This window comes from Borostomias antarcticus (genome assembly GCF_949987555.1).
Source record: "Borostomias antarcticus genome assembly, chromosome: 13".
NCBI lineage: Eukaryota > Metazoa > Chordata > Actinopteri > Stomiiformes > Stomiidae > Borostomias > Borostomias antarcticus.
Genome location: NC_140246.1, coordinates 10,417,492 through 10,429,656, shown reverse-complemented (window position 1 = coordinate 10,429,656; position 12,165 = coordinate 10,417,492). Strand labels below are relative to the sequence as shown.

At 43.0% G+C, this 12,165-nt stretch overlaps 1 protein-coding gene across 1 annotated transcript in view; it reads right to left on the bottom strand.

Moving 5' to 3' along the window:
• Window positions 1-12,165, bottom strand: part of col7a1l (collagen type VII alpha 1-like) — a gene marked incomplete at both ends in the record, with an annotated part of 70,328 nt that overhangs the window by 21,347 nt on the left and 36,816 nt on the right. The window contains 11 exons of the mRNA XM_084447762.1: window positions 79-204; window positions 1,940-1,999; window positions 2,202-2,228; window positions 4,078-4,113; window positions 4,214-4,339; window positions 8,733-8,795; window positions 9,244-9,288; window positions 10,542-10,646; window positions 10,785-10,952; window positions 11,143-11,205; window positions 11,454-11,588. Of these exons, the coding sequence (XP_084303888.1) occupies window positions 79-204; window positions 1,940-1,999; window positions 2,202-2,228; window positions 4,078-4,113; window positions 4,214-4,339; window positions 8,733-8,795; window positions 9,244-9,288; window positions 10,542-10,646; window positions 10,785-10,952; window positions 11,143-11,205; window positions 11,454-11,588 (954 nt within the window). The remainder of the gene's footprint in view (window positions 1-78; window positions 205-1,939; window positions 2,000-2,201; window positions 2,229-4,077; window positions 4,114-4,213; window positions 4,340-8,732; window positions 8,796-9,243; window positions 9,289-10,541; window positions 10,647-10,784; window positions 10,953-11,142; window positions 11,206-11,453; window positions 11,589-12,165) is intronic.

Below are 12,165 nucleotides of genomic sequence, written 5' to 3'. Positions count from 1 at the left end.
CGGGACCTCTATTTTTCAATAAAGTGAATTGACAATAAAGTGTTTGTTTATTTGTTTGAATGTGGTGTTTGACGTTACCTCTCGTCCTGCTTCCCCCAGGTCCCCCGTTTGGCCCCTCAGTCCCTGAGAACCTGGCATCCCTGGGTTACCACGGATACCCTGGATACCCTGAGCACCGGTTGGCCCTAGTTCACCTGGCTCACCCTGAGAGAGAGAGAGAGAGAGATACAAATAAACAGCAGATGTTAATTGTTTTGTGTGTTGTCATTACTCAGTAGTACTAGTGATTGTGGATTTGGGTGTGTACTGCCCTGCCACTACTAATAGAATTGTTCCTGCCCTCAAATATTGGATCATTAATTATCTCCATCGTCTATCGTCGTCCGCTTATCTGGGGTCGGCTCGCAGAGGCAGCAGTTCCAGCAGTGGGCCCCAGACTTCCCTTTCCCCAGCAGCATCAACCAGCTCTGCCTGGGGAATCTTTAGCTGCTCACAGGCCAGTGCAGAGATGTAATCCCACCACCTGGTCTTGGGTCTGCCCCGCGTCCTCCTCCCAACCGGACACGCCTGGAACACCTCCCTAGGGAGGCGTCCAGGAGGCATCCTCACTAGATGCCCGAACCACCTCAACTGGCTCCTTTCGACGCAAATGACTGAACTTCTCAGCCGATCACTCAGGGAGACCCCAGTCACCCTCTGGAGAAAACTCATTTCGGCCGCTTGTATCCGTGATCTTGTTCTTTCGGTCATGACCCATCCTTCATGACCATAGGTGAGGGTGGGGACAAAGATAGACCGGTAGATCGAGAGCTTTGCCTTATGGCTCAGCTCTCTTTTCGTTACAACAGTGCGATAGAGCGACTGCAGAACTGCACCAGCTGCTCCGATTCTGCGGCCAAACTCCCTCTCCATGGTTCCCTCACTCGTGAACAAGACCCCCAGATACTTGAACTCCTTCACTTGGGGTAAGGACTGATTTCCTACTCGGAGCAGACACACCACCGGTTTCCTGCTGAGAACCATAGCCTCGGACTTAGAGGTGCTGATTCTCATCCCAGCCGCTTCACACTCAGCTGCAAACCTATCCAGAGAGTGCTGGAGGTCGCAGGCCGATGATGCCATCAGGACCACATCATCTGCAAAAAGCAGTGACGTGATCCCCAGCTCACCAAACGGCAAACCCACCTCCCCACGGCTGCGCCTCGATATCCTGTCCATGAAAATCACAAACAGGATTGGCGCAGCCCTGGCAGAGGCCAACCCCCACCGGAAAGGAAATCGACTTACTGCCGAGAACACGGACACAGCTCTCGCTCTGGGTGTACAGGGATTGGATGGCCCTAAGTAGGGACCCCCTCACTCCATACTCCCGCATAACCCTCCACAGGACCTCTCGAGGGACCCGGTCGTAAGCCTTCTCCAAGTCCACAAAACACATGTAGACAGGTTGGGCAAACTCCCAAGCCCCCTCCAAGATCCTTGCGAGAGTGAAGAGAGTGTTTCCACGACCAGGACGAAATCCGCATTGTTCCTCTTCAATCTGAGGTTCGACTACCTGCCGGACCCTCCTTTCCAGCACCTTAGAGTACACTTTCCCTGGGAGGCTGAGTAATGTGATGCCTCTGTAATTGGCACACACCCTCTGGTCCCCCTTTTTGAATATTGGGACCACCACCCCAGTCTGCCACTCCTTTGGCACTGACCCGGACTTCCACGCAATGTTAAAGAGGCGTGTCAGCCATTAACTTTTTTATCTTAATGAACTTCACTGAATTAAATTGAAATTAAAATAGCAACAAAAAAATAAAACAAATAATAAACAGAGAGAGACAGAGAACGAGAAAGATATAGACATTCGAACGGACAGACAGACAAACAAACAAAAAGGAACACACACACACACATTCAGACAGACAGACAGGTTGGGGATGAGGTCTACCTTCTGTCCTGGTGGACCAGCCTGGCCCACTGGGCCCCTGTGACCGATTCCTGGCTCTCCCTAGAGTCATCACACAGTCAGTAAACAGCAGAACATTCACTATAGCCAATTATAAAGCACAAGGACAGTATCAAAAAATTACTTGAATCATCCAACAGTGACCTCTGATAATCATAATTTAGAGGTAATGTGTTGGATTAATGAACTAACATGCATTAGAGTTAATGATATTATGTAATTATGTGTGAATTAATATGCGTACCTTTTGTCCCCTCTCACCAATTTCACCCTAAGAAAACACAAACCAAAATGAGTCGGACTAAATGGATGTAAAGTTTACTTACAGTAAATTAAATGGTAAATGGAGTGCACTTATAAAGCACTTTACAATAACCTCTCTGATTCACCCATTCATGCATACATTTACACACTAGCAGCGGCAGCTGCCATGCAAGGTGCTAGCCTGCTCATGGGGAGCAATTGGGGCTCAGTGTTTTGCCCAAGGACGCTGTTGCTGTTGAGGAGCTGGAATCGAACTGGGAACCTTCTGATTACTAGACATGTTGTTCCGAACCCTGACCAAGTATTGAGTGTACAGTATAAATGAACATACTGAACATACTATACAATCATAAAGAAAAAAGGCTTGAAATATTTCACTTTGTGTAATGGATCTAGAATACATTAAAGTTTCACTTTTTGAATTAAATTACGGAAAATAACTACATTTTTCACAGTATTCAAATTTTTTTGGATGCACCTGTATGTATTTTTTACACTTTATTTACAGAGTAAGACCAGGAGAATTACAGGGTAAGTATTCTACTTGCAGAGAATGAATGGATAACATAACCAGTATGGTAGGAGTGGGTATTAGGATTTACACAGCAAATTATGGGAAATTACATGGTTTTACAAGGTAATGAACGGGGATTTATCCCTTAGTCTCAGTAAGAATGGGAAAATAATAGGATTTACACTATAATTCCTGGGAAAGTAACATGGTATGAATGGGGATTTACACAGTAGGCCCTATAAGCCGGTAAGACGCAGGCTGTATTATAAAGCGTTACCCTGTTTCTCGTAAGTGATTGTAGAAAGATGTATACAGTAATTTTATTATGCAACAGTAAGTCTTATTATAAATACTGTACACCACATGGTAGTGAACACACAAATACACACAGGTGAATGAACGGCGACAACCACACACAGCACACACACACGCTGGTGGAAATTGTTGGAGAACATGCAAACTCCGCACAGAAAGGCCTGGAGACCTTCTTGCTGTGAGGTGACATCGCTAGATACTGTGCCACCGTGCCACACGTGTGCAATTTCGTTTTGTCAGTGTCTTGCTCAAGGACGCTTTGGCGCATGGCGGGAACTGGGATCAAACCGGGGACCTTGCGATCCCCAGCCGGCCATTCTACCTCCCGAGCTATGTGCAACATAATACTACAACTGTTATATGTCTAAACAGAGACATATTGTCGTGAGATCATGTTGGTTACTTTACATTTTGTCTAGTTTAAAATGTAAATGTACATCCAATGTATTCGTATTTCAGTTATGACACATGCATGCAGGGAGCGGTATCACTGAGAAACACACTCGCATGCAGGAGTGGTCACCAAAGTAATTTATTGTCTGCATTTTCTCATCCATGCTGTCTTTCCCCAAGGGCAGCCAGGAGAAGTGGGCAGCCTTTATTCTGCAGCGCCCATGGACTAGCTACAAGTGTTCATGCCCATACCTTGGTCAGGGACAAGACAGGAGAGCGATCTGTTCTGTGTATTTTTCTTTGGGGTTCTTTGTGGAGAAAACCCATGTGAGCACATGGAAACTCTGCACAGAATGGCCTGAGAGACCAATAAGAGCACTGATAGGCCTGGGGAGACTGGGGAGAACACGCCCCCAGTGCTAACAGAGCCTATTGTGGGAATCAAACCCGGGACCGTCTTACTGTGAGGCGGCAGTGCAAAGCACCTTGCCACATAATAATTTGTTTTAATAAAGACTTATTATATATCTATATATCCTATTTATATATCTATAAGGGGGCTTACAAGAGGTTTTTTTTTTTTTATCAAGATTTACTCATTTAAGAAAATTAATACTGTATAATTGGTTTTCACCTTTGGTCCAGGAAGTCCATTTTCACCGGGGGCACCCTTAAAACAAACAGGGTAAGAAAAGGAACAGCAGCAAAATAAGTAGGCTGTGATAAATGTTGAAAATGGAACATGTTTTAGTTAACTGTGGTTTTCTTACCTTTAGATAGAAATATTCTGGACCAGGGTATGGTCTCCCACCCGTTTCCTCCCCCTCTCTTTCTCTCTCCCTTTCCATCACCTCCCTCTCTCTTTCCCACTCCTCTCTCTCTCTATCCAGGTCTCTCTCTCCCTTGCCCTCTGGCTCTGCCTCCCTCTCTTTCTCCCGTTCCATCCTCTCCATCTCCGCCATGTCCGTTTCACTTTCCATCTCCAGCCTGTCTTTCTCTCTAACACCCACGTCTAACTCCTCATCCTCCCACTCATAATCTCCACTCCTCTCCTCCTCCTCTTCCTCCTCATGTGGGTCAATTTCTGCATCTGTCTCTGTTCCTGTCCTTTCCTTGTCTGACATGCCGCTCTCCTCCGATGTTGGCCACTCCTCGTCCTCTGTTGTTGCACGCTCCTCTCCCTCCATCACCCTCTCTCTTTCTCTCTTACTATTTCCCCCTCTCTCGCTCTCTCTCTCTGGGTGGGGTTCAGGGTGAGGCTCTGGGTGGTCGTTTTCTTGTTTCTGTCTCTGAAACCGTAAATGAATCATGTTTGGAAAAAAGCTTTTCCCATTCCTTCTACATGTATTATGTTAATCGTGTATATGATAATACATGCGTAGACTTGTCCTGCACTTACATTCAACCTCTTGTGGCCTCTTGCTCCGGATTGTGACTTCCCAAAAATAGAAAAATAACATTCTTATATTTTCTGTTGTAAAATCATTTCCATTCCCTGTGCTACTTCATCTGTGCAAACACACTGATTTGATAACAAAAGACATATGAATGATTAATACTGTAGAAGAGTGAAAAATACCACTGATGAATAAATCTATTTACTTTTTGGCCATCTTTGTATCTGTTTCTTCCTCCCGCCGTCCCTGGCATAAATGCCTGAAAATGGCAAAAAGCCCAACTTTAAGAAATCTGCTGATAGTGTATGTTTGGTATTACGATAGTGATGCATGTTAACAGTGAGATCATAAGCAGTGATTGCACATACCATGTAATCAGGCCAGGGGGCGCTCTTCTTTACCCTGACTGGGGATGGATGCACCTGCCAATTCATACCAATCATGAACCATTTAGATTACTGGTACATGAAGAATTGGTGTACAGTAAATGCCTGTATTTGCATGTCTGTGTGTTTGTGTGTGTGTGTGGGTGGGTGAGTGTATGTGTGCTTGATTGTGTGTGTGAGTCTGTGTGTGCGTATTTGTATGTGTGTGGCTGGTTGTGTGTGTGTGTGTGTGTGTGTGTGTGTGTGCTTGATTGTGTGTGTGAGTCTGTGTGTATGTATTTGTATGTGTGTGGCTGGTTGTGTGGGTGGGTGAGTGTGTGTGCGTGCGTGTGTGTGCTTGATTGTGTGTGTGAGTCTGTGTGTGTGTATTTGTATGTGTGTTGCTGGTTGTGTGGGTGGGTGAGTGTGTGTGCGTGTGTGCGCTTGATTGTGTGTGTGAGTCTGTGTGTGTGTATTTGTATGTGTGTGGCTGGTGTGTGGGTGCACAGAGGGGTCCTACTGTACATTCAGGTGTCTAATGAAGCAAACAACACAAAGCACAACAATAACATAGACCAAGTTTGAGTATGGTTTGATCTATTATCAGATTTAAAGAAGGACACGTAGACTTGTTCAGGGAGACATTTGAACATGTTTACTGAGTTGACATGCACAGAGAGGTTAAATACAAAGGGAAGATTTATATCATGAAAATTTCACCAGTGAAAATAGGTTAGGATATCAATACATTAATGTGTTATGTTATAATATAATCTGAATAATATGATAGTAATACACTCGATTTCCTTTAAAAAGTTGAAAATATCACAGAAAGTACAACAAAATACAATCTTGTTCCATGTTTTCAATAAATAAGGCTTGCATGAGGAATAAGTTGTGAAAATGGACTTGTGGTAAAAGGTATGACAGTGAAACTTGAACTCTATAGGACACAGTGACACTGAATAAAATGTCCAGCCTCTGCAAAAAATAAATAAGATTATGTTTAAGTTTAATCTAATGGATTAAATTTAGAATATTCATAATATTTGGATTTAAAAGATTCAATGAAGCACATACTGCTTTTTTTTATATAATTCCCTCAGGTACATGGTCTAAAAGGCACCTGGTACAGTATAAAGCATGATTCCTGTCATGGGTGTGGAACTGGACGTGTGACATCATCATTGCGTGACGGAAAGGACTTCCTCCTCAAGTTACTCTGGTCAGTTTCGGGGCGAGCAGCTCCTCACCTCAGCGATACACTTCACAGTTTGTACACACTTCTCAAGCAGCTTCAACTTACTTACATAAGCTTATACAACTCTACAATCACAATCTTTCAGGATTTAGGAAAGGGCCTGTGTCGAAAAAAAGTACAAAAAGAGAAAGTATTAAAAATATATATTTTCGTGGATGAGTTTTTCTGTAGCCTATTGTACGTATATCACTCATGAAGAGTTCATAAATTTGATTGCAATTCCTTTCATTCCCATTCAGGCAAGTTCAGAGGTCATGCTCAATGCATGCTGGGAAGTTGGCCCAAAAACGCATTAATTGTTTGGGACACTGGCCTGAGGCAGTCTGCTCTTACAAATTTGTTTCATTAGGTTATTACTCTTATACGCTTTTGCACTGGTGAAATTTTCAAAGATGTTAATTGGAAAGGAATGCACATTAGGAAGGGAATGCACATGCGTTGTCCATTGATATTTCCAGTAAATAACAACATTGACAAAAAGCATTAAAAAATTGTTTTTGCAATACCAATGACTAGTTTTATTTGGGCACTTGCCAATCATATTCATGCAGCTAGAGTACAGTCCAAAGAAAGAGACTGGTTTCTTTCCGAGGCAGGCATGGACTTGGAATGGTTAGTACAGAAACACACAGGTTGGCCAACAATGCAGCCAGTTAGATACAGTATGTTATAACAGTCCTACCTCCTCTGCTTCTTCCATTGTGATGGGAGGAGTCAGTGTTGGGAATGCCTCCTGTGTTTGAAGTATAAACATATATAAAACGTATATGAAATATGAAGAACAGTACCATGGAGCTGTTTCATGAAGAGCATGGAGCAACATCATCTTCAAACCGACAACATACATACAGTACTGTTGCAGCAAAGCTACAGTACTTTACCTCCTCTGCTTCGCCCTGTGTATGCCATGATGAGTTGAAAACATGGATATCATTCTCAACTGTAGCAACAACATGTAGGTGTAAAATTGTGTGCAAAGAATGAAGGCTCATACCACTGAGTCCACGATCTGTTGATCTGGACGAGATGCTCTTGGATTTGACGAAGGGGACTGGACCTCTTTGCTTATTAAATGGAGTGAACTTTCTGTTGTGACCACAAACTGCAAGATATGAGAAAATATCAATGTTTAACCAATCTCTAATCTATCTTCGTCCCACCCTCACCTATGGCCATGAAGGATGGGTCATGAACGAAAGAACGAGATCACGGATACAAGCGGCCGAAATGAGTTTTCTCCGGAGGGTGGCTGGGGTCTCCCTGAGAGATTGGGTGAGAAGTTCAGTCATCCGGGAGAGACTCGGACTCGCCTCCTGGGCGCCTCCCTAGGGAGGTGTTCCAGGCTTGTCCGGCTGGGAGGAGGCCGCTGGTTAGACCCAGGACTAGGTGGTGGGATTACATCTCCGCACTGGCCTGTGAGCGGCTAAAGATTCCCCAGGCAGAGCTGGTTGATGCTGCCAGGGAAAGGGATGTCTGGGGCCCCCTGCTTTAACTGCTGACCCCAGATAAGTGGATGAAGAAGGATGGATGGATGAACCAATCTCTAACTGGATTAAACAGTGGTTACCTAACTTCATAGTTAATTATATGTCAAGAAACTTGAAATAAATTAAAGTCTGCAAACTTAAGAGCATCCTTTGTACAGTACCTGTTCATTCCTGCTTTCTTTTTCTGAACGTAAGGCATCATCAGTGGACAACTCCTCCTGTTTCAGGAAGAAAAACAAACAAACATTAATTTGTAAAAAAAAAAAAAAAAAAAAAAAAAAAAAATATTGATTTCACAAAGTGATTATGTTTAATTCTACCGGTGAGCAAGCAGATAGTTTGAGTCAAACTTTTCAATGCAACCCACAATTGATTCCAGATGTGTCACCCCTTTCGTCTGGCAGTGGGTCAGAATTATCATAAACTAATGAATTCTCTTTCTCAAGGGTGTGTGTGGTGCTTATCAAGTAGGTGAGATAGTTTAATTTCTTATTCTATTGTGTGGGAGACGGGATCTACAGTATCTCCTCATCCTGTCTCTAGGGAGGAAGCAGAGGCTCACAGCAGGTCAAACACGCGCTTCATAAGAAATGTGTGGGATTATGAATTTGACAGTTTGAATTGTGGGGGTGCCAAAGCACACTGAGTACTCTTGTATAACCAATCAGAATCTCTTCCACTGCATACGCAGGAAAGTGTCATAGGCATACATTTAGCTGGATCTTTTATTTTAAGGTTACGTTTTGCCATATCTTTCATCTTGTCTGACAGCTACTCACCTCATACTCATAACTGTATTCTACTTCATCATATAATTCCTTCTCTTTCTCTTGCTCACTTGCCTTTAAGAGGAGATACATAAAATGAGTCACATTAAAATGTCAAAAAATAATCATATGAACTGTGGGAATACCTGCAGTGCAAAGCAATGATTAGTGTTAACTACTCACACATGTTGAAACAGTTATGGCAGATACAAAGACACACAGATGGTTGGAAAATGCATGCTTTTAGTTGTGCTTTGGCCTCAACTATGTTTAAACTCAAGGTGTGAATTTGAATACAAGCTAAAATAACTCCTTGTTCAGTTGAATAAGTTAAGGTTTGGATTTAGATTAATGTAAGATATTTGTTATTTTTAGGCACCTGAGGAAGTTAGGGCATGCTTAGCAACAGAGTGTTATCTCAACCATAGACGTCTGGTTAAGGATAGGCACTAGTAGGATTATATTAATATCCATGTGCAGCTGGGGCAATGTTGAAGACTCCATGTTTAGTTTGGGGGATTACCAGGCGTTGTCTTTGCCTCTTATGTCGTCCTTTGTTTCCCTTGCCCTGGTTAAGAACGTCAGAGTTAAGAACGTCAGAAAATTATTTAAGTTTTTCCATGCTGTAGAAGATCAAACAGTAGAGAAAACAGAACAAATAGATTGATTAATAATGACTTTTAAAAAGTTAAAATTAAAGGGGAACAATCTTAGAAAAGACGGTTGAAGATGTTTAAAGGTATAATATGTAATATGTGGATTAAAATAAACATAAAAAAAACAAAACATCCATAGGGCTTGCGAAGGATGCAGGGTAAAAGTATTGCTTTTCCATAAAAAATTATATTTTGTCTGAAATTATTACATTATGAAATTTTGACGGCCCGACAATGACACTCTGTTGATATCATACCAGCCAATAGTATTACAGCGTTGGTACTGCACGCTGGGTTACCAGGTACTATTCTAGCTTCACCACTGTGAGATTAGCAGTAGCCAGCTAACGTTATACTGCCATGAATTAGCAGCATTATAGATGTTGGTTAGTTGGTGTGTGCGACTATAAAACAGCAGCTTTTCCGTCCTCTTCCGCTCACTCTTTTCAGCTAAACGTTTGGTAAAATGGCCAAGTTTGGTCGTCCTGCTTCTCCGCCTGAGCCTCGGCGAACCGTGCGATACGAATCTCAAAAGCTCAGTGACCGAAGAAGGAGCAAAAGTCGGATAGATATCGGGCCAGCCTTTGCTCGTTGGACGGAGTTTATGGGGTTTCATAGGATAAAGTCGCAATGGTGACATGGATACTTTTCTACTAGACCGGTAAGCTAGCTAACTAGCTATCGTTATCTTTCTTGGAATCTGCATAGCCAGACCTAACGTTAGCTTCACACTACAGCATCTAACGTAACTTATTACATGGCACTCTGAAATACTTGATTGTGATTACTGATTAGTGTAACGTTATGTTCCTCTCGGAGTGAAGATCTTATCACAATGTGACTGAAACAGTGCATTCTCTGTTATTTTGGCAACCAATACGTTGTGTTGTTGCAGTTCTTATCTTTAGACACTAGATGGGGGAAATAATCCACATATTACATATTATACCTTTAAGCTCTATTCCTTATTTTCAGTTATAGAATCTATTTAGACCTATTTAGTCAAAAACGTTTTCAGAGTTAGAGGAAAAGTGTGTAAAGGGACAAAATGACAATTGAAACCATGTCTTATGTAATGAAAATAGCTGTAGTTTGTATAAAGGTGAACGCGTGGAGTTTCTGGAGGAATTGTCAGTGTGTTCTGGAATTGCTGTTGCGACATCACCTTCCCACGCTCCCTGTTTCTCTTCTCCCCAGAGTTCTTCTTTAGAGAGTCTTCCTGACTGAGGACTACTGTCTCCACCACCGCCTCCGGGAACCATGAAACCCTCTGACACACACACACACACACACACACACACACACGCACACACACACACACACACGCACAGGCATACCATTTTAGTTCATACAGATACTGTATCAAGTGATCGTCTGGGTTATGAGAAAATACCTGCTGAGACCGTACCTCCTCAGGTGAGGTGTAGTTAAAGGTGGAATTCATCACGGCCAGAGTAACCTTTGGAGAGGGAGCTTCACTGAAGTCTGCCTCAACCCTCCCCCTCTTCTCTGTCCCGTTCGGCCTGAACCCCATCCCCCAGAACGCGGGACCCTCCACTGTTTCATCTGTTAATTCCTTCACAGAATAAAGATCAGCAGATGAGCACATACTCTATCACACATTGGCAGTTTGCGCAGGAAGTACTAGCCAAAAATATTGGAACATTTCGGAGATTTAGTTAAACTGAACACATCTTCACTTTTGGGAACCTCTGGCTTACTGAAGAGCGGGGTTGCGGTAGCTGTCAGTCCACCTCAGAACCTACCTGCTCATCAATGGTGTCCATCTCTGTCAGTGCCTCCTTGGAGATCTCATACTTTGCAGAGCTCTGTTCACATTCACAACAACCATCTGTCAGTCTCTTCACCACGGCAGGTATGATTACTGTTAAAAAAAATACTCTAGGGCGCTGGGCATAATCTTGATATGGAATCCTGTCGATAAGTAGCTCATTACAAACATTTAAAAAATACCTGCATGTACGGTTGGTATTGATTTCTTGGTGCTAGGGGATCTTTGCAGTACATTACATTTCATGTAAATTCAAATGAAACTGCAGAACCCTGTGCAGCTTACTGTATAGTCAGTGATCACGTTAGAGTCATGTCTCTCCTTTTCTCCCATGGCTCTCTTGGAGGTGGTGATCTCATGCAGGAGCTCCTCCATGCCTTCCTGGAGCAGCCTGTCAATCAGGGCCTTCAGCAGGGGCAGCTGGGAAAGAGAGTCTTTTTTTATATAGCCATGTTATGTAGTCTCATAAGCCTTAAGCTCATATTGGTTCACTCCACTCATCAGTCTGGAAAAGCTCGATTGAAATCTGTTTGATTGGCCGATCATAAAACGATCAGTCGATCAGAGAACGACCGGCCAATCAGCATTCTTTGAGGAAATACTAGTAGCTACTGTATGCCGGGCGTGGTTTAGGTGTGACGACAGCGAGAAGCAACTGTTCATTCTAAAACAATAATGGCAGAGGTTAGTGTAGATGCTGTTATAGCATCAGTTACGTATATCTGAACTGGAGAGTATTTCTTTATTGAAATAAAATCAAAGAACGACACTGAAGGCTTTTCTCTGTGCCTCTTCTCCCGACTGGCCGTGACAGACGATGATAGACAGATGGTTTATCCAATCACCTGCAAAGAAGTTTTGAAAGTGCCTTCCCTTTTCCAAAAAGTTTCCAACAAAGCTTTCCCAGATGGTTGAGTGAAACAAACTATCTGGCACTCGTCAAGTGACATACAGTATGTTGCTGGATAAGAAACTCATTGTACTATAAAAAGGCGAG